Source organism: Vigna angularis, chromosome 1 (assembly GCF_016808095.1).
Source record: "Vigna angularis cultivar LongXiaoDou No.4 chromosome 1, ASM1680809v1, whole genome shotgun sequence".
NCBI lineage: Eukaryota > Viridiplantae > Streptophyta > Magnoliopsida > Fabales > Fabaceae > Vigna > Vigna angularis.
Window position 1 is genome coordinate 53,739,658 of NC_068970.1, and position 22,434 is coordinate 53,762,091.

Below are 22,434 nucleotides of genomic sequence, written 5' to 3' on the forward strand. Positions count from 1 at the left end.
CGTCTCTTTTTTAATGGAGCAATTTGGGTCACTATCTGGTGTTCATGCTCTACGAGTTCATTGTACCCATCATCCACTACTTCTCATACTCCTTGGGATTTAAAAAGGACTTTCATCTACACACACCAATTGTCGTAATTGATCTTTCCCGACAACTATGGTACACTCATTCCTTGATTACCTTTGTCATTTCTCTCACTAAAAACTCAAGCACTCATTTTTTTTCTTACAATGTTTGACTTTTTTCTTTCGATTTTTTTTCTCTCGGTACTCAACCTAGAGCTCTGATACCACTTTGTAGAAAAATAAACATGACACACTATGATTGGACTTTTCAATTCATTGTGGTAATTTTCGTTGAACCTTGATAACCTTTAAATAGCTAAATATTACATTAAGCCAAATATAAATAATAAAAACTAAAAACAGAATATCAACTCACTCAAAATAAAAATAACTACTTAATTTATTACTATCTTATTTCAACAAATTAAACCATTACTAGTATCATTTCTATTTTATTTCTATTAAAATAAAGATAAATATTATTAGACCCAGACTCAAACAAAATTACTAATAAACCTCGACAATTTAAGTTTATCGTAACACATATGTCATAGTTTTCGGTGATAATTGTTTAGAATTAATATTTTTTTTTTCTGGAAGATTCGCTTTGGGTTGTAATATTAATAATTAAAATGTTTATAATTTGTCAGAAGATGGAAGCTATGAGTGTCGAGAATGCTCCAAGTTCGAGTGTCGAGAATGCTCCATGTGAAAGAGATACATCGCCTAGAAAGAAAAAGGCAAGGGCAATAGCTGTAGCTTTTGAGCGGATGAGGAAGTGTGAAGGTAAAGATAGGAGGGATGGCAGAAAGCTGAGAAATGCAGGTGAAATTCAGGTATCCAATGAAAACGAGGTTTTGAATGATAATAACGCAGGAAAGGAATTGTGTTATGGTGTGCCAAGAAAAGATGGAGAAGGACAAACACAAATTCCACAGGAATCTGCTACAATCCACGTGGATAGAGAAATAAGTTCATCTGCAAATTTTCACCAGACCAACACCCTACTCAATGACCAGGTATTTATATGTTACGCCCTTACTAGACTACTCAGACATTCATAATTACACCTTCATAACTTACAAACTCTTTACCACTAACTTTATTTTATGTAATTTCTTATGGACAAATTTCACAATATACGCATGTGTCTCATAATTCCTCAGGCACCATTTATCTTCTCCCTCCCTCTTTAATCTTTAGTTTTGCATTTCTTGCATCAATAAATATACCTCTTCAGTTATCCACACAAATCACTTTCTCCTTAAATCCAATATATATTCCAAATAAGCTTATGTTAAGTGTTTCTATTAACTTTGATATTTTTTTTATTAGGTTGAAATTTCAAAGTCTATCAATTATTCACATGAAAATTTATTATAATAATAAAAATAATTCAAACATAAAAAGTTACACTAGTGGTAAATCTTAAGTTATAATAAAGGGGCTTTGTCCCCTCCCAATGTTTTTTATAAATGATAATATTGTTTTTAAATTTTAGTATATTTGACCTCCTCAAATTTATTTACATTAATAGATAAAATTTTGGCACTTTCCAATTATTTGTTGAAGATCTGTCATTGTGTCCAAATGTGTTCCAACATATAAATGATATTATAAATCCAGTATAAATAGAAGTTTACACTTCTAAAAAAAGTTAAAAAAACTACCGATATATTCATTCTTACTTCTTTCAAAAAATATTAACACATGTATCTAAACCAAGGAAAACCCTAGTTACACTCTTAGTATTAATTAACCGATTAGTAGATGAAACTTATTATATAACACCCGTAAATGAAATAATCTGTCTTTCCTAATTTAAAAAATTTAGAAAAAAAAACATGAAAAGCAATATTACTGATACCTATATAGAAAAATAGTTCACCTCTAATAATTTCTACACATGATTATGTTTAGGATTTTTGTCGACACAATGTCCTTAAAATTACGAAACCATGTAAAACTATAAACATACTTATCTATATAAACATACATATCTATCTATATATATAACTCATGAAATTAATAATTCAATTTACAGACTACTGTACAATTATATAATTGTTTAAGAGTTGGATGTATTGAATGGATGTGTTATATAATTAAGTGTTCGATGTATTGTATTAGATGGGTTGTAAGACGACACAAATAACTATGGAGAGGTATAACTATGCACATTAGAATGAGAACAATATTAGGTTCGGAATGTCTACATATGATTATGTAAATAGTAATTGTAAAAAGATTGGAATAGTCCACTTATTTCATTTTTTTAATATAGTTTTTCATGGTTATGAAAAAATAAATTGTGAATTTATAATTTGTGGTGTAACCATTATATATGCTATGATATTACAAGCAAAAAACTTCAGGTAACAATGTTATTGAACACGCCAGAAAGGTTCCGTATTTGATAATGGTTGTCTGATGATTTTTCTTTGTCTGGCAGAATAATTACCTATACGAACCCTAATTAGGTTTGTGTGTTCTTAGTCAGTTTTTGAACAATAAATTAAATGAATGATGTTTATTCTATTGTTTCTTTGTATGGTTGAACTTGAAACACGTTCATGAAATATTTCTTTCAACTTACAGGAAAAGAAAAAACAAGAAATAAGTCAAAATGCCAGCATTTCAGAAATATTAACCAATGATTGTGCTCATATTGAGGTGGAGAAAGATCATGTTGGAGGTGTACAATCTTTGGGATTTGGAAGTGTTCATAATGTTACGTTTCAATCCACTACAAAATTAAGTGACAGTTTCTCAAATTTTGATTCTGCTGCCAATCCTCAACTGAAGGAAGAAGTAATTAGTCTAAAGGAGAAGCTAGCTATAGTTGAAGAAAAATTCAAAACACTAAAACGTGTTATGCTTAGGTACATAGAAATGAAAGAAGGACATATTCCTCCAGAATTGATTACTATATTTGGTGATACTACTATAGTAGCTGTAAGTATCTTTATCTGTTTTAAATTATACTATACTGTTTAATAATTGAATGAAATTTAATAAAATATATATATATATATATATATATTTACCAATGAGGCTGACACATGACGTTGTTTTTGTCATAGGATAAAGGAAGTGGATAAGATGTTCCAACAGACAAAGAAGATCTTAGTTGAACAGTCGTTTTCATATATGGAGTATGTCATTTATGTTCTTTTTTGAAGGATACGACATATTTTATTTTTTAGTTTTGGTTGATTTATGAAACGTGTTTAATGATTTTGCCAACTTCTTTAGAATTATAGAGACGTAATGTGGTTTATTTGATACAAGTCTTAGGAGTGGGCAGTGTCCTCTATGTATGAAACACGATTCATTTAGGAGTACTGCATTCACTTCTCTTGATGGCATGAGAAGAGGTTTATCTGATTTCACTCTTCGCTACTTTTGTTTTGGCCATATGATTTTTTTTTGAAAAAAAAAGTATATTTTGTTTACTGAATTTGAGTTTTGTTTAATAATAAAAAATATAAAATAAATAGTCAATTACGTATAGCAAATATTGATATATTTTATTTTTAGTGTAAAAAAAAAAATTCTTATGCATAGAATTTAATTTTATTAGTTTTGTATGAATTTCTTTAATTGGTGAGGTAATTGAACACAAATTTGATTTTTAATAATTTTCACACGTGTATATTAAAGAGAGAAAAAATTAACTTTACTAATATTGTATAGTACAAAACATAAATAGTGACACCAACATATAACCTAGATGTCGATAGCACAAACCTAGATGATGTTGTTAACATAAAAACTATATAATGTTGGTCAAATTAATAGAACCTAGACGATGTTGTTAACATAGACTAGATGATGTCTTCAACATAGAACAACATCATATTGAAACACCTACATAACCTTGATGAGCAAAGTAGAATGAGATAATAGTTATTTAATAAATGATTAAGAGATACAAATATTAGAATATCTTACAAACGTCTAGACTAGGTCTAACTTACTTAGTCTTGACCTACTTAACCAAGGGCCATTAAAATAGTATAAAAGGAATATCATTCACGAGGTATAGGATTTATGACCTCAGTTGTTTGTAAAATCATTATCAAATGGGTTATTTTGTTTCGGTTGTTGTTACAACTGATAATGACTTAAAATAATTATTTAATTTTAAGAATCTTTGGCTTTGGTTACAATCAGAACTCAGGGCGTAAACCCTTTTTTGCCTTGGTTTTTGTTATAATTGATGTCTAAAGTCTACATTTTTTAAAGTATTTTTTGTTTGTTTTTGTTTCATCTTACATATCAAAATCAACAACTACATAAGGAAAACAAACCAAAATATTATTTCCAAACATAAATAGAATTATAAGCTAAAAATCAATGCAATTGTACAAATTATGATCAATTCCATACTATTGTACATTTCTATTACATATTATATGTAAATTTTTTTTATGTAATGAATGAACTTGTCAAAAATTGGAAGGTGAGTCTTGAATTTCTACACAAAACAAAATGATTTCAATTAGTATATATGATTTCCAAACAATGGAGAAAAAAAAATTAGTTTCCTAATCACTTGTAATATGAGCATGAATAATAGTTGCTATCCAATGCATTACATAGTAACCACCCTTATATGAGTTGATTTGTCTATCATATTACAATATACCACCATAATTATAAATAATTGTGAAATATTGTTTGAATAAAACAATTATAAGAAACTATGGACCAAAATACCAAACTTTGAGGACCAACCATCAAAGCTTTTTAGCTTTAGCAAGTTTATTTTCCTGACAACGTTATATGTGCACTGTAATTTGAAATATGAAAAAGCAAATGTTTTAAAATATACTTATAGAACAAAGAAAGTTTATAAAATTAAGGTTCTTATCAATTTATTATTTCGATTCAAACAAAGATATGTCGGAATTAGCTATTGGGAAAGCTACGTGAGGGCTTCAAACCCATAATTCAACCTAGCCAACAAATGTGAGAGCTTCTTTTCATAGAATTAGTTCCAAAACCATAAGATGAAGAAGGGAAAGTGTAAGTGAACTCGATCCACTGGAGGAGGAAGGTCGGTTCAATCCTTGCATATCTTTTACTCACTCACTTCAAGAGTAGAATCCTCAACTCTGCTGAAAGAGGTATTGGCCATTATGAATAGTAAAGGCTACTATGAGCAGAAAAGGACTAATTGGCTCGATCGAGCATAGCACCTACACCTTCTTGCGTAACGACTTTGATCTAGGAACTTCGGTTATGTTTGAGGGGGAGATGGGAGACTTAAAAACTAGTAATGAGTTATTGTCAATTTAATTGAAACTCAGTTTTTAAAAATCAATGCTAATAAATTAGTATTCACAGTCTTGAAATCTTTTACCGTATAATGCGGTACAAATCCAACAATCCATTTTTCTTATTTTTAGTGTCATATTATATATATAAATATATATATATATATATATATATATATATTATAAAATCAGATTGTTTTTTGTCACAAAAAGTTCGTGAGACTATGTTTTCTGATGACTTCATATTTTATCATAAAATTTTGTGGTGATTTGTTTTAAACGTTTTGTATTGCAACTTTTTTTTTGTCTATGTTAAATGAAGCATATGATACATGCTACACTTACCAATACTTTTTTTTATTAGAAAAATATATTTATAAATATTGATCAAATAGCAAAACACAATATGTATAAATAGTGACAAATAACAAAGTACCCAAATAAGTTAAAATATATCATAATTCTTAATAAAATATAGATGTACATAGTAATATTCATCAAGTACCCAAATTAAAAATAACAAAATCGACGCAACCATAAGAAATATTTACAATATTGTTTTACGTATAATTTATCAATAGAATAAAATAAGGATAATTAAGTTTTAAGACTTTTTTATTATGTGAGTGGAATTCTTTTAGACGTGTTTTAAAAATATGCATATTTGCATGACAAAAATCCAATTTAACTCACGGTTTATCGATTTTTTTATGGTTCCAAGTTTCTTCCCATTGATGTTGCCAATCTAAGATCAACAATTACTTGACCTGTTGTCTAGTGGATATAATATAATTTTCATTCTTATACAAGCAAATATAACGGATGAGATGGTTTTATAAAAATTGGGTATTATGAGAGATATAATCAACAAATACGGATATTTAGAAATTATAATTTTATTTAAATAATGTAAATACAATACAAAAATAATAAAAGAAAGTTGTAAAGTAATGAGTCAAAAACAATATTTTTTTGTTGTAATAAATATTGTATTAAATATATATGATAATAATATCGTTGACCTATTACGGCACTTATTAGTGTAATAAACTTACACATATACTACTATTAAAGTAATGCAATTTATTGTGAGGTTGAGGTTATTTTAATAGAAATGTTTGATAGTTTTTAATAATGTGTTAAAAGATATCAAACTCTAATTATTTCTGGGTCTGTGCAAGTTTCTTTATATATGTATTAAATGTTGCAATAAATTGAATAATTTATATCATAAAAAGGGAAAAAATTATCAATAATTAATCATAATCGGCATTACTTAATGATATTTGAATAGAGAAAATAGTGTATCCTCATGTAAAGAATTTTTTCTCGAATTTATTCACACCCCACCACTGATAATTCACAAGTTGATAGAAAGTGTGAACAACGTCAAAAAATATATATTTGATATGTTAAATTAAACATTAATAAAGGTATGATAAAAATAAAATAACTCGTAATAATATGTGAAAAGATATATATATATATATATATATATATATATATATATATATATATATATATATATTAAATATTGCAATAAATGAATATTTTATATCATGAAAAAGGAAGGAACCTTTTGAATAATTAATCATAGTCGGCATTAATTAATGATATTTGAATAATGATATTTCGTATATAAAGGTAAATATTAATAAATATGGGTGGAATAATTTATAAAAGAAGATTTATATTTATTTATATACTTTAAATTAATTAGTCGATGAGACTTTCAGTAACGTTTTATGATAGGCTTCACGAACATTTCTATCCAACTCATTGTTATATATAGTTTCAACCTTCTGTCATTTATCCGTGAACGCGTTGTTGAACTCTTCACTTTGCCAGCTTCATTACACAGGTTTGTCTACATAGCGCTTCTAGTTTCAAAGAGTTTTAAGCTTTCGTTTTGTTCACATATAGGATTTGGTTTCAGTGAAAACAGAATGTCAGCACAGAAACGCCCTCATGAGCAACCCCAAGATGAAGCTGGTACGTGCCCTTTCCGTCTGAATCTTCTCAATTTTAATCTTAATTTCATTTATTCATGTGTTTCGTTTGTAATCCTTTTTTTTTCCATTTATTTCTTCTTTGTTTTCTTCAGAATCAGAGCAAAACGGTTCCTTGAGCAACCTGGACAAAGACAAGGAGTACGCTATGCTGTTTACTTTGTTAATCACTGTTTTTGTTTTTTGATCGACCTTTCTGGTGGTTATTTTTATGTAGATTTTGCTGTTCGGTCTATATGCGTGATTCTGTGTCTGTAGTGTAATTTTGCGTTGTGTTTCGGAGTGTTACTGTATGTATTCCATGTGCTTTTCTCTTTATTCAGTTGTTTACTTTGTAATCTTTTGATTTTTCATGATAATCGATCTGGCTGCTTGAATTTCCGTGTCGATTTTGGTTCTGCCTCGGCGTGATTCATATAACATAAACTTTAATATGGATTCTAATTGTTTTTGGTAAATCTATTTTTAACATCAGTATGTAGTGACATTTTTCATTGGGTTGCAGCTTTCTTAAGCTAAGAAATGCACAACTTTATAGTAATATAACGTTCTTCAAAACTCAAATATAGCTGGGTGAAAATTGATCACCTCAAATGAAACTGCTTTACAATACTTCTTTGCCATGATTTGTGTGAAAAGTTATGTATTTTTCTTTTCAGCAATACTTTCATAGGATATCAATAAAATCAGTGTCGACCATCTGTTCTAGTGGGTGTCAATTTCTTCTCACAATACATTGACCTAGGACAAGGAGTGGAGAATTTTGCAGTTTTGACAATCATCTCATTAAAATATTAAATATTAATGTTTGCTAATGTTTATTTACAGGTACGTGGTTATGGATTTGTCAATTTTGAAGTGTGGTATCTGCCGAGGTATGTCATTTATTACTGATGCCTTGTTCCTTAAGGTTCCACCAAAGGAAACAATATCTATTTATGAATTTCTGCGTTCCTTAGCTCCTTTTATTATGTCTTTTATCCTCCAGCACCCCGTTATGCATTATGATTAGTGTCCTTTAGTAAAGACTTTATTAAGAAAAGAAATAAAACTGGCATTGTGACATTATTTTGAGCAATTCTATCATTTGAAAATTTTAGTAACAAAAAGCCTTGCCTTGTTTATTATGCAAAAAAAGTTTGTGAAAGTATTATTTCTGATTCCTGTATTGTTCCAAATTCCCGAAATTATCTGAGCTTGCATCCCTTTCATCTTTTATTTTAATTTCCATCGCACCCTTTCTTTAAAAACTCCCCAATTTTATTGATCAGTGTTTCAGCATCATTATTTGTCAGCATAATGGATGACAATGCAACAAGCAAGGTTGCTCTATTTTTATTTTTTTTTTTATTTTCTGTAGTTCCTTCTTTTGTAAATTTTCATTTGAGTAACCACTATATTGTCTGATAGGGTGGAACCTTTGTACACATTTTCAACTACATCCTATAGATAGAAGACATTAAGATAAAGTTTCATTCGAATATCCCATAAGTTATAATATTTACTACTCAACAGTGAAAGTGCAATTGAAATAGAAGAACTTTCAGGATTCATTATAGTGATATTAGATTTGTGCTTGTGCTTAAAAATTATATGTGAACTCATTCATCACATATCCCTTGGAGATAAAAAGGATATTTGATTCTAAAAATTACTTGTCATATAGTCCATTCTAGTTACATGCATGCAATTGTCGACCTTCATTATTTCAAATTATTAAACTTTTCTACAGATTCCATTTTGACAGAAATCTAAGGTAAGATTTAGATTCAAAAGATACCATTTAATTTATAAAAACTTATTTATATATATATATATATATATATATATATATATATATATATATATATATATATATATATATATTTAGCATAAAGTAAATTTAGTTTACAGAAAAATCTATATCATTTTTCTATTATTTTTCTGCCATAACTAAGTCAAAACTCGTTGAAACATGTTCATATATTGAAACTTTCAGAACATTTTGTGGAAGAGATACATTAATCTTGTAAGTTTTAATTCTCGTACAGACAATCTATGTGACAATGAACCAACATAATGATCTCTTACAAATTTACCTGTTTTAAATAGATTTTATGTGGCGTCTGCAATGGTGAACCTTTTATAACAATATACTGATGTGTCAAATAATGCAGCATGTAAGGCATATTTGATTTGCTTTCCCAATTTACAAATTATATAGTAAAAGATACGTTATTTCGTTTTATGTGTAGGATTCATTCAGAACACAATGACGCTGATGGAATGCTTTCATAAGTTTTGCAAAGAATGCATTGAGAAATCCATGCGCCTTGGGTTGGTCCACAAACTGCAATCTATGTTATTGTCTTACAGATTTAGTTGGGATATCTTAGTTTATTTTTACAAGTGCTAATGGATCCAAATTGGTTTTATTGTAGAGTCAATAAGTGTCCTGTTTGTGATGTTCATGTTGATAGTCAATTGTCACTGAAAGAAGATTCACAATACGATGCTTTAGTTACTGCCATAGTGCCACATGTTGTGAAGTACAAGAAAAAGGTAATAAGATGGAAATGTTGTATAGGATTGAAAAATATCTTTATATGAATAAAAAAACTCATGAACATGGTTTTCTGACACAGGGGGAAGTGGCTTTGCGTGTGCCTAGGAGGACAAATGATCAAGAGGTGCAACTTTGCTAAAAAAAGTTTTGATATTTAAATGTTTATTAAAAATTGGTTAGATTTGTTTTTAGTTTTGGATTTTGAAAAGAAATTAAAATTTGTTATTGTCCAAAACTTTGATATATTTTAGTCTTTAAACTTTTAAAATAAATGAATGCAATTTTTTTAAATTAATTATATTAAATTTATTTTACATGTGAAATGCTTTTCATGCTAGTATAGTATGAATTGTTTATTTTATTTTATCTATATTTAGTTCATTGTCAATTGAGAAATATATTTGATATGTTAAAAAAATTTAACGTAACTAGGTTAAAAGAATTATATTTATTTATATTTAAAGTTTAAGAATAAAAATGTAGTAAAATATAGAATATAAACAAATTTTAATTTTGAATAAAAATTCAAAAATTAAAAATATATTTAACTTTTAGAAATAACCAAAAACTTATTTAACTTTACAAATAACGACATTTATTGTTTTTGTTACTTTATCATACAAGTTATGAAGAGGCCTTGAATAACAAACTATAGTATGTTTTTTCTTCTAACTATCCACTCTTTAGGTTATAATTTGAATGTTTTACGTTTGAACAATAACTTTTTAGAGTTATTCTTATTGAACTACAAGGTGTTTCTCTTTTTCTTTATTTTACATTAAGTATACCATTTGTTATACCAACAGGCAAGTTTTCAACAGAGTTACGCCAGTGTTAGTGGCGAGAAGGCTAGGAGTAATCGTCTCGCCAAGCTTGTTGATCATCTACGTAAATCTGATGAGAACGTTGACGAGGTATTTTTTTTTCTTTTTTCTGATAATAATTGTTTATACATTACTAGTACTGGACACTATAGACTCTACAAGAACTTCTAGCTTTCAAGGTCACTCTGGCTAGAAGTAATGAAGGCATCTTTCTCATAAATGAAGGCATCTTTGCTTTTACATGGAGTTGCTACTTCCATAGTTTCTTAGATTTTATTATAGTAAACTTTCTATAAATTTGTATCACAATCTAACAATATTTATCAGCAACGTTGTTAAGTTCTCTTTCTTTGTATGTTTCTGTAATGGGCATTGATACTGTTGCAATGATACAATGACTAGGTCTTATGTTATTTCAGATGGAGATTCACCTTGTGCTTATCTCTTTGGATGAGCAAAGGATACCGAGTTTGCAGGAACCGTATCTTTTATGCAGGCCTACTTGCTCAGTGAAGACACTGTGCAAGGTTATATATCTCTCCATGTAAATCATTTTTGTGTGCTATATTTCATATTAATTCTGATTGGATTTCTATGTGCAGTATGTTGAAATCAAAGCTGAGCTGCAGGCGGATCAAGTTGAATTATTCTTGATAGAAGAATCAGAAGCCAATGTTGTAACTGGTAACATAACCATTGATCCAGACAAGGACAAATTGCGTGTTCTGCAAGATGAAGAAACTTTGGCTCAACTCTACACTCCGAATGTCACCAACTGTGGTCATCTGGTAAACTCTAAATGTAGCCTACAAAAACCTTTCAATAAATATTATGTGAAGAATGTAAGCAAATAAAATATAATGATATCATCGTATAAGTGGAACTTAGATTATATATATGGGTGTGCGTCTGTGTCTTTTCAAAAGAAGGGATTTTAGTGTCCTTTTTCTGACGTAAAGTATAAGGCATAATTAGATACTTATGTTTTCTCTTTTATAGTACTGTTGCTACCTTGTTAGCTTTCCTTCTTTTATTATCTCATTTTTTTTCTTCTTGAATTTGTTATTTGCAGCTCCTAGCTTATAAGATGAAGTAGCGGAATTCGCATGCTTGGGTTTAGCAGACGATGAAACAAACCCTTGAATGTCTGGTTGTTTTTTTCCTTTTAATAATTTTTTCTCATGTTGGAGAAAAAGGTTCTCAACATTTTCGGTTAGTCAGAACCGTGGATATGTGGAGACCTTATAGTGTACCGACTTCCGGTGTTCCAAACTATTTCATAAATATTTTGATTAAGAATATATGTATGAAGTTGTATTTGGTGATCTTTTAATGCTATCAGTATTAGGTTTTATTCATATTTTTATGGATTTTGCAACTTTTAACTGTCTAAAGATAGGACGTATATTTAACCTTGATATATTTTAAAACACAAATTCGGAATTTGATTTGTTGAATCTTCATCCGATAGTCACAATTCTCATGATTTTATGTATGCAATCTGGTTTGGTTGACATCCTAAGTTTGAACAATATTAACCTTTTGTTGTAAGTTGGATGTAACTTTGTAGAAGAGTCTATCCTCATGTTTTTGGTATGATTACAAGGCATATATTTTGTTTTGATAAATCAACCTCAACATTTTTAGTTTAAATTTCAGTTGTTCTGTCTTCTTCCAACAGTCACTATTGTGTTGATTATTTTAATAAATGTAAGATTTATTGCAACCAATCTGATCCCCCGTGATGATGTTGAGTTTCATAAAATTAGTTCTTATCATGGTTAGTAATTATAAAGGAAAATGTTTCGCCGTGCACTTTAATTTGTTGAATACCATTATTGCAACACTTTAGAAGTGTGATGTTTTGGAGTTCCAAAAGAGAGTATCAATCATCTCTTGTTAAACCTATGTTAGGATACAAACAAAAAGTCTCACATTAGATGAAAACAAGAAATGAACTTAAGTTTATATATACATAAGATATCTTCAATGATAAGAAGTCTTTGAACGTAGTATTAAAAACAAATCCGTTAATGTTTGATCCAGAGTACAAACCTATGTGTGTTAACACTCCCTACAATTTAAGATGATATTTTTGAATATTTGAACCGCATCTGCCAAGCTCATAATAGAGATATCAAAACTCAGTGTGAGGTGAATACCATAAGTTATATGGTCTCAACACACACTAATAGGATTTTTCTTTTTTTACATATAATATTTTAAATTTTTTATGTTCATGTTATGTTAGACATAGATTCGAGAAACGTAAATTTTTACATTTGGTAAAATAACAAACATAAATTATGTCTCTTGCATTCATATGAATAACATAGTGTGTCATCCTTGAAACATGCCAATAGGGAATAATATTTAATGGTTGATGAAAAACAAGGACATAATAAGGTTGAACTTAGCTTCGGGTGTTAGGGTAAACTTAAATGTGATAGATTTGATTAAATTATTTTTTTGTTGAAGAGCTTTGTCTATTTTAGAGTGCAAAGATGAGCATGAGTAGATTAATGTAGTAGTTATTAGACAATAATAAGAATAAATTGTAGAGTTTATGACTTTGTAGGTGAAAAGCCAATATGTAAGTCTATAAATTGTAAGTATTTGATTGCATATAGTGTGGAACATACCATCAGCATGTTAAGAAAATATTATTGAAAGTCATTTTTTCCTAAAAAATTGGTACCAGCTCGTGGTGGTTGAGGCCACATAAAGCCTTGTGAAGACAACAAACTGTGGAGTATTGGTGGAGAAATATGAAGATTATTCCATATCTCACATCTCTATTGAGAAAGACATTATTTTCATGAACTTTGATGCACTTGAGACTTGTTCTAATGACCAAATGGATTCCTTACACCATAGAACTTATGTAAAAGCATATTTAGAATTAAGACAAAGCCATTTGATCATTAGGCCCAAAATTAGGTGCATTAAGTCCATTTGACAGTTCCAAAAGTACCTAAACTCTAAACAACACTTTCTAATCCATATATCAGTTTACCAACTACATAACCAACTCTAATTACACTTGTTAGCATCCTTCCAACACCTCAGTTTCCTTCTAGTCATCCTACTTTCAATTTCCAACACCTAAACCTCCAAAATGAACTAAGAAACTCAATCTATGATGTAGTTGTCACTTCTATGATAAAAGTTTCTAATATAAACCCCTAGACAAGTTCTAATTAACCTTATAAAAGACTTCAAACTCTTCAAAACAGTTTATACACCCTTGACTAAAAAATGTCACTACTCAAAACCATAATTTACACTAAAAACACTCTAAAACTTCAACAAATCACTACCCCTTTATTCCAAAACAGATTTAAATCCATCAACACCTCTAACAAGATAACAGCCTCAAGTAGTATTCTTACATCAGTCCTTATTTCTTAAATACACTCATCAAAACCCCTATTTTTGACCTTGACCAATTATTGATTTTATCTCTTTATACTCCAACCATTTTGAATTCAATTTATCACATCAATATAACTTAATTACACACTAACATATTTCAACATGAATTTCATATAGTACCAAACATTCAATCATCAAACAAACATTGATTATTATTCAAACTCAAACATTAGAACAATAATTTCAAATACATGCAATTCAAATTATACTACATAAAGATACTAAATTCAAACCACCAAAATAATCTAAAACAAGGTTTAGCTTCCCTTACATCAAAATAAATTGCCTGACTCAAAGAATGCTCTACCGATTACTTTAAACGCAAGGAATCTTTAGACGAACTTACGAAACATCAAATTAGAAACGGACAGGGTCCTTAGAACTTTAGATTAACCAAGAATGAGTATGGAAAACATGATCACACATGCAACTACTTTAATTTCTTCTAAAAATATATTAGGAACGAGAGAGAAAAAAATAATAAAAACTTATTTGCTTTATGATAGAAATTGATTGGCTAGAATTGTAGACCTTAACGCCGTGATCGTCTAAACACTTTCTGATCGTCAAATAGAATACTTAGGAGTCAGAACTCTTAGAGGAAGGATAGAAAACTTTAGAAAAATGTTTGCTAAAGAAATAGTACATTTTAAAATAATAAAACTAGTTTATAACAAAACTATTTATAATAAAATAATTTAATATTAAAATAACTCAGTCACATTATTTTTAAACAATCACTACTCCTAAAATACAATTTTATGAGATTTTACATTAATAAATAAAAGTTTTAAATAATTATATATATATATATATATATATATATATAAATAAAAGAAAAACAGTTACAAATTAAATAAAATAACGTAGTTTATATAATTAAGTAAAAGATAGTCAACATTTATCCTCAAACGTGTTTGTATTTTTATTTTTCTATTTTGGTAAAAATATATTTTAATTACCAGATGCAGAAATTTAAAGATAACTTCATTTAAATAATACTAATACCATTAAAAGAAGAAAAAGTTGTCAAAACACTATGCAGAAACAATACGTTATTGCAATTAAATTAAAATGTTGTAAAATATTTTTTTGTTGAGTAATAAATTTAATTTAATACTTTTACAATTTAATTAAATCTTGTAATAAATATTTTTGGTAAATAATTAATTGGTTTATATAATGTATTAAATGTTGTAACAAATTTAATATTTTACATGATAGCCAGCAAAGATTAATTAATATATTTGTGTGTTACATTAATTATCTTCAATAAAGAATTTTTCATTCTCAGCTGATCATGATAAATTTAGGTTTTTATAAAATTATTTTAATACAATTTCATTACAGAAGCTTACATTTCGCGTCAACAGGTTAGTGTCCCTGACATTTTACACGTGGCATGTTCTGATTGATTGTGTTAACTTTAGGTAGAAGTCATGGTGTCACTATTTATGCAGCACTTTGGCACCTGGTGTCTCTCTATGGTTGAACGCGTTGTTGAACTTTCACTTCGCCAACTTACCCTTGTTTCGCTTCGTAGCACTGCTAGCTACGAAGCGTGTTAAGCTTTCATTTCCTTCATAGATTTTCATCGGAGACAAAACAATGTCAGGACTGAGCCTCCCCGACGAGCCTCCACCGGAGCAATCCCGAGAAGAAGTGCAATCTGAAAATGAAGTTGGTATGTGTCATGATCCTCTGAATTAAGTCTGAATTTGTATAACTGCTTCTTCCATTTTAATCCCAATTTCACTGTCTCAGTGTATCATTTGTGATTTTCATTTTTCATTTCTTGCTTCCTTGTTTTCTTCAGAATCAGATCGAAGAAATTCATCGAGCGACGAGGACTTGTAGGTTAAACTGATCCATCGTTCTGCATTTCTTCAGTCATTTACGTCACGATAAGCTGTTTTCGTTTTTTGATCGGTTTCGCTGCTTCTTAAATTTAATGTTAATTTCGATTCTGCTTGGAAATGGTTCGTTTTGTGTTTATGGTTTTCTGTGTTGTGTTTTAAAGCGTTTGTTGTAGTTTTCGCATATAATTATGAGTGATGCACACGTTGTCTCGTGTGTTTTTTTTCTGGTAGTGGATGATTGATTCAATTAGGTGTTGAATCCTTCAACAAAGATGGTTACTTGTTGACTTGAGCAGGAGTTGGATTTATGCATGCTCGGGGTTAGTTTGTTGGTCATTTTCCTGTGTGTTTATGTGTAGTGGGGAAAGGATTTTTTTCAAGAATGAAAGGTTAATTAGTGTGCAAAAACACATCAAGAATCATTGGGAATTAGACCAAAACTTATATAGACAACAAAGATTAGCATAAAAAATTTAGTAAAGTGGAAAATAGGAAAGTCATTTATGTTTTTGAGAGACTTAAAATCTATAATGTTTGATCCTATCCATCAGACAAAAGCTTGTCTGTTAACAATACCATACGTAGTTCCTTCATACGTAGCAAACAGCAGTTAATTCAGGACTCCATAAGCTAGTCTCACATTTCATCACCTTTACTACCAAGAGCATGTCCTTCATTTCTATCCTGCACTCATGCTCGAAGAGCTATTAATTAGCTACAAGACAAGGTGTATTTTCCAAGGATGTCCAATAGTTCCTACGAAATGATCTTCGAGATTTCGGCCAGAGTAAGAATTCGCCAAACGTGAATGACTCCTGAAGCAGCAAGCAGAACACCTGGTAGATAAAGAAATGAAACACATTCAAGCCAGATAACACTCCAAATCAATACATGTAGCATTTTCCAAAGCAAAAATAATAGCTAAGATATCTCTGCAACAAAGCGTAAAGCCCTCCAAAAAAAATTGTCTTGACTGTCACGACCACAACAAGCATCACCAAGGTTGCCGAGAATAACATATTTTATATGGAGTTCACCTAGGGTTAATATGAGCCCCAAATAGTTCACCTAGGGTTAAAATGAGCCCCAAATAGTTCACCTAGGGTTAAAATGAGACCCAATAAACAAAGACGTTCAATACTATTTTATATAGTATGAGATCCTTACAATTTAGATACGAAAACACTTAAAGAACTTTTAGCTAGCTGAACCAAATCAATTAGATTGATATATAGATCATCACCTAACGTAAGAGTAATATAGATACATATGCTAGATCAATGTGAATTAAATATGAATATATGCAAAAAAAATGTTGTACAAGCCAATCATATATTTAATATGGCTTTTAGGTAAACTTAAATTGAATAAATTAAATATATTAGTCATTGTGGATTGTCAATGTATTTAACGGTTTTTATCTATTTTGAGTACAACTATAAAATAAGAAATAAGTGAGTTTATAAATTGTATTATTGATTGCATAAATGAAACAACAACATGGAAATGTGAATCAAGTTATTCATCAAAAGTTTGTTTTCCTAATAAAGTAGTATTAAGAGTAAGTTAATTTGAGTGCCTACGTGAGAGGAAAAAAAGAAAGATGGTCAATTACAAATAGTGGGTTCCTATCCCAATTGACAAAAACGGTTAACTACGATAATTGGAGTCTCAAAATGAAAGTTGTTTTTACATCCAAGAAAATTGAGAGATGGTGGAAAATGGTTATGTAGAACCAAAAAACACAACAAAATGGTCGAATGCCCAAATGAATGCATTGAGAGCAACGCGTATGAACAACATGGCAACTTTGTACATTTTGTACCAAGTTGTGAAGGATTCTAGTTTAGAGAAAATTACAAGTACAAAATCTTTAAAAGTGTCAAACATTCTAGAGAAGACGTATAAGGCGGATGACCAAGTGAAGCATGTGTAGCTTTAAACACTCAAAAGCAAGTTAAAGAGCATGAGAATGAAGGAAACAAAAGGAATAGTCGAGTACATAACTCGATTTGAAACTATGGTGAACCAACATGGAAGAAATGGAGAGACTTTGTCTACTAAACAAATTGTGGAGAAGATTTTGAGGTAGTTAAATAATGACTTTGAGAACATGGTGTGCACAAAGGAGTCCAGGAACCTATTATAGCGCTCACAATTGAAGACCTTGTCAGGTCTCTTGAGGCACACAAGTAGCGGAAGAAGAAGAAGAAGAATAAGGCACATTACACTTAGAACACTCAAAGTAGATGATGGTACTGATTATGCATATGATGCAATCTTGATGGTAGAAGTTGAGCACAAAAGAAGAGAAAGAACAGTCGAATCAACATAATTAGCACGAAAGAGGAAGATGTCTATGGAGAGGAGGTCGGTCAAACATTGAGTGCTTCAAATGTGTCAAGTATGGCCATTATGAAAAGGAGTAACACTCAGATAAATGCTTCAGTTGTGGCAAGATCAGACATTTTACTAAAAATTATTGATTTGATGGAAAAGAAAAGACGACCAACCTCATAGAAAAAGTTGAAAAAGAAGTGTTGTTGTTGGTGGTCACACGTAGCTTGGGGGACCATGAACAACCAATTGAATAACTTGGAAGGACAATCGAGTAGCATGAAGAACTCAACAAGATAATTGAGTAGCGTGGATAAGTCAGCAAGAAAATCGAATAAGTTGGAGAGATTGATAAGATATACAAATAGCTTGGATACACGGTAGAGTTTGTAGAAGCCTAAACAACTATGTGGAGAAGTGAATAACCTAGATAGCTTGGTAGAACAAGTGAACAACTTAGTGGAGCATGTGAAAAGCTTGAGTAGCTCGGTGGGGGTTCTTGGGTAGCTTAGAGAGCTTGACAAAGAATGTGGAAAACGTGATTGAGGATGTAAATAGCTTGGTAGGGAGTTTGAGTAGCTCGATGGAGCATGTCAATAACTCTGATATAGCTCGATGGAAAGTCCTAATATCTCGATAAAGAATTCGTATTGTTTGAATAGTAGACAACTCAAAAAGAGCTCAATCTATTGATGTGAAGTGTGAGTTGTCTCAAAAGGAGTTTGACATATTAATAAGAACTTGACTAAGAACAAGTTGACAAAGAACAAATAAGAACCAGTATGACCACTGAGAATGCAAAGAACAAGTTGACCACAATAAAAGTAGTACAAATGAAAAAAAGAAATGAACTATAAGTTGGACACGAAGATAACAAATAATCTAATTATTAATGAAAGAAGAAAACACTATCTGCATTGGACATGACGAAATTGGGACGAAGAGTAGAAGAATCGAGAGGAAGAAACATTTAAATTTATAGTCATGTTTTGTTAGGTAAAATTAAATGGGATAAAATTAAATATATTAACTCTTGTTAGTAGTTAATATATTAATCGTTGTGGATGATTACTATATTATAATTGTTATAGATAGTTAATATATTAGTCAGTTGTAGAGGTTAATGTATTAGTCGTTTTTATACAGTTTTCTATTTTTAACACAACAGTAAGAAATATGAGTTTATAAATTGCATTATTGATTGATGGCATGAATGAAACAATAACATTAAAATGTGAATCGTGTTATTCATCAAAAAATTTATTTTTCTAACATGGCTAGTTGGCAAGTGTATGATTGATAATATGGGTAAAATGTGTATTAATATTATTGAATTTACTCTCCGTAATGTTACTGAATTTTCCTAACAATTGGATATTTTTGTTTTGTTATCTACATTTTGTGTTAGAGTAAGAAATATTGTGATATGTATATCTGACTTTTATATAAAGAGTTGAAGTATTTGGAGTGCTGGGGGTATTTATTCAACTTTTTATTTCTATCAAAAGAAAAATGCTGAGCTTTGCTTTACCCTATGAAAATGTAATGTAGAATGCGATTACATCATAACCTGAGGAAAAAAACATGTTTGATTAAAAGGAAATATGTTTTAGTTTTACAGCATGATGTAAAACCCTTTTCTTAACATGGATGTTATTTTCTTTAGCATGAACTTCGAGGGGAAGGCATATATAAATTACACCAACTTGACATTTTGGGTGTTTATTTACAGTTGTATGGAAATAGACTTGTCAGATATAAGCGAGGATCTTCAGTGTCCTATCTGCCTAGGTATGAAATAGAACGGTTGGTAGATTACTTAATTATTTTTTTGCTATAAATGTGTTTCTCTTAAACATGCTATATTCAAGCCTTAATATATTGCTTTGCTGATTTTTTGTGGGCAATTTATAAATAAAAACTTATGATATATCTAAATTTCATCAGTTAATTGTCATTACATTATGCTCATTAGTCATGCCCAAATATTACATTTGTAAATGGACATAAAAAATATATTATGCAAGTAACCCTGTAAAGTAACCAGATCATTAACATGTTTATAGTCTTGCACTGTAGTATAACGGTGATTTATTTTTTTAATAAAAAATAAAAATCTAGAGGGATAATTTATTGGATTAACCGGTTATAATGTTATTTAAGTTTAATCTCTATAAATAATTTATATCACTTTCAATGCAAAATTCAAAAAATTTATAAATCTTATTCTTATATAATATTTAATATTTTTATATTTATTCAATGTGAGATTTAAATTAATATTTAAATTTTTTTATAATTTGAAATTAATAAAATGTTTTACGGTGACTTCAAACACAGGTATAATCTAAGGTAAGATTTTGGTAATTAAACACAGTTCTATTTCTTTCCTGATTTAATGTGAAATGTGACAATACATGTTAATGTGTTTGGGAGATTATATAAATATATATAGCAAATAAAGAATAATAAACATTTTTTTTATTTGTATTCGTAATATTTGAAATCATAGAAAATGGTTGATTTCATTTTATGTGAAGGTGTAATTCGAAAAACCAAAATTGTTATGGAATGCTTGCATCGGTTTTGCGGAGAATGCATTGAGAAATCCATACGCCTTTGGTTAGTCCTCAAACTTGCAATTAATACGTTATTATCTCTCAGAATTTTTTTGACAGTGTTGTCGTAGGTTTTGTAATATTTGGAGTGGTTTGAGTGCAGCAAGAACGAATGCCCAGTTTGTCGTGAACATTATCCTGGCGGATGCACACTAGGGGATGATCGCCACTATGATCATCTCATTTCTATCATCCATCCTGATATTGCAGAGTACGAGGAGGCGGTAAGACAATATTTTAAACCTTGGATTAAGAAATGCGTTGATTTATGTGAATTAACGATTCATGTTCATGCTTATGTCTTAGTAATTTTCAAATACGGATGTTTAATAATTAAGATTTCCATGTGGCAGTCTTTCCGACGTCAAATAAAAGAATTGGAGAGGAAACAGAAGGCCAGGGCAACCGCTGTAGGGTTTGCAAGGAGACGCAGAACAATCAGAAAAGATATTAATGATAAGAATGGAGGAAAAGACTGAGAACACAGAAGCTGAACCAAACAAAGAATCTGCCATATGTGTTGCTTTCAACCTTTAATTTTATGTTTTTCGGTTACTTTATGCTACTTTTCATCATCTTTGAACAATGTTTATTCAACTTCCTTTTAAATATCTTTGTTCTCAATATTGACTATTTTCCTACTTTTTATAACAACATTATTATATTTATATAATTTTTCATCCTGTTGGGACTTTACGAAGCAATACATATACGTAAAGTTTTACTAGTCTTTAAGTCATGTTAGCAACTTTAGAGTCTTAAAACTACTGTTCTTAATGAACTATTTTATGTTAAAATGAAACATATGGGATCAATACTTTGTATAATGAGTCCTTTCTTAAATCAGGTAACTCATTTGTTAAATAATTTTTAGAGAATAAATTAAATATTTTTATATTAAAAAAATTTCTTACAAATGTGCCACGTTATCAAGCAGCACAGATTCTAGAAATAATTTTTCCGAAAACATACTAACAAAATTTACCTAAGCAGTACAGTTTGCTGTTCATTATTAGAATTTTGATTAAATTGAATTGTAAAATTTATTTTAGCACATTATTATAGAAAATAAATAAATTAATATTTAATTCCTTGAAAACCAAACTATCTTTTCAATTTTTCCATTTTTTTAAAATACTGAAATTTTAAAATATTTTAAGACTTATAAAAAATATAGTAAAAAATTTTAATATTTTACAACATCGGTAATATTTAAAATTTATTTTATAATAATTTATTAATTTAATTATGAATAATGTATACATATTTGCGAAATTAAATTTATTACAATAACTTATTTATAACAACCAAATGATATAATATATATATATATATATATATATATATATATATATATATATATATATATATATATATATATATATATGTTAAGTGTAATAAATATTTTAAAATCATATAAAAAAATTTCTTTGTTTTAATAACATTTGTAAATTTTATT

At 29.3% G+C, this 22,434-nt stretch overlaps 2 protein-coding genes across 2 annotated transcripts; both read left to right on the top strand.

Annotated features, from left to right (window-relative positions):
- Positions 1-7,180: 7,180 nt before the first annotated feature.
- Positions 7,181-11,982, top strand: LOC108341517 (putative E3 ubiquitin-protein ligase RING1b). The gene is made up of 11 exons (XM_017579195.1): positions 7,181-7,209; positions 7,285-7,340; positions 7,453-7,498; positions 8,186-8,232; positions 9,592-9,673; positions 9,778-9,898; positions 9,982-10,026; positions 10,709-10,816; positions 11,146-11,253; positions 11,329-11,514; positions 11,799-11,982. The coding sequence occupies exons 2-11, from the start codon at positions 7,295-7,297 to the stop codon at positions 11,820-11,822; spliced, it is 813 nt and encodes a 270-aa protein (XP_017434684.1). The 5' UTR covers positions 7,181-7,209; positions 7,285-7,294; the 3' UTR covers positions 11,823-11,982.
- Positions 11,983-15,661: 3,679 nt separating this feature from the next.
- Positions 15,662-21,527, top strand: LOC108341863 (putative E3 ubiquitin-protein ligase RING1a). Its single transcript, XM_017579525.1, has 6 exons — positions 15,662-15,845; positions 15,978-16,014; positions 20,090-20,148; positions 20,898-20,979; positions 21,079-21,199; positions 21,329-21,527. The coding sequence occupies exons 1-6, from the start codon at positions 15,770-15,772 to the stop codon at positions 21,452-21,454; spliced, it is 501 nt and encodes a 166-aa protein (XP_017435014.1). The 5' UTR covers positions 15,662-15,769; the 3' UTR covers positions 21,455-21,527.
- Positions 21,528-22,434: the final 907 nt, after the last annotated feature.

Coding starts and splice junctions, on each gene's coding strand:
- LOC108341517 (XM_017579195.1), top strand. CDS start 7,295: ATGTCAGCACAGAAACGCCCTCATGAGCAACCCCAAGATGAAGCTG. Junction 8,233..9,591: donor GAAGTGTGGTATCTGCCGAG/GTATGTCATTTA, acceptor TTTTATGTGTAG/GATTCATTCAGAACACAATG. Junction 9,674..9,777: donor GAGAAATCCATGCGCCTTGG/GTTGGTCCACAA, acceptor GTTTTATTGTAG/AGTCAATAAGTGTCCTGTTT.
- LOC108341863 (XM_017579525.1), top strand. CDS start 15,770: ATGTCAGGACTGAGCCTCCCCGACGAGCCTCCACCGGAGCAATCCCGA. Junction 20,149..20,897: donor TCAGTGTCCTATCTGCCTAG/GTATGAAATAGA, acceptor TTTTATGTGAAG/GTGTAATTCGAAAAACCAAA. Junction 21,200..21,328: donor TTGCAGAGTACGAGGAGGCG/GTAAGACAATAT, acceptor TCCATGTGGCAG/TCTTTCCGACGTCAAATAAA.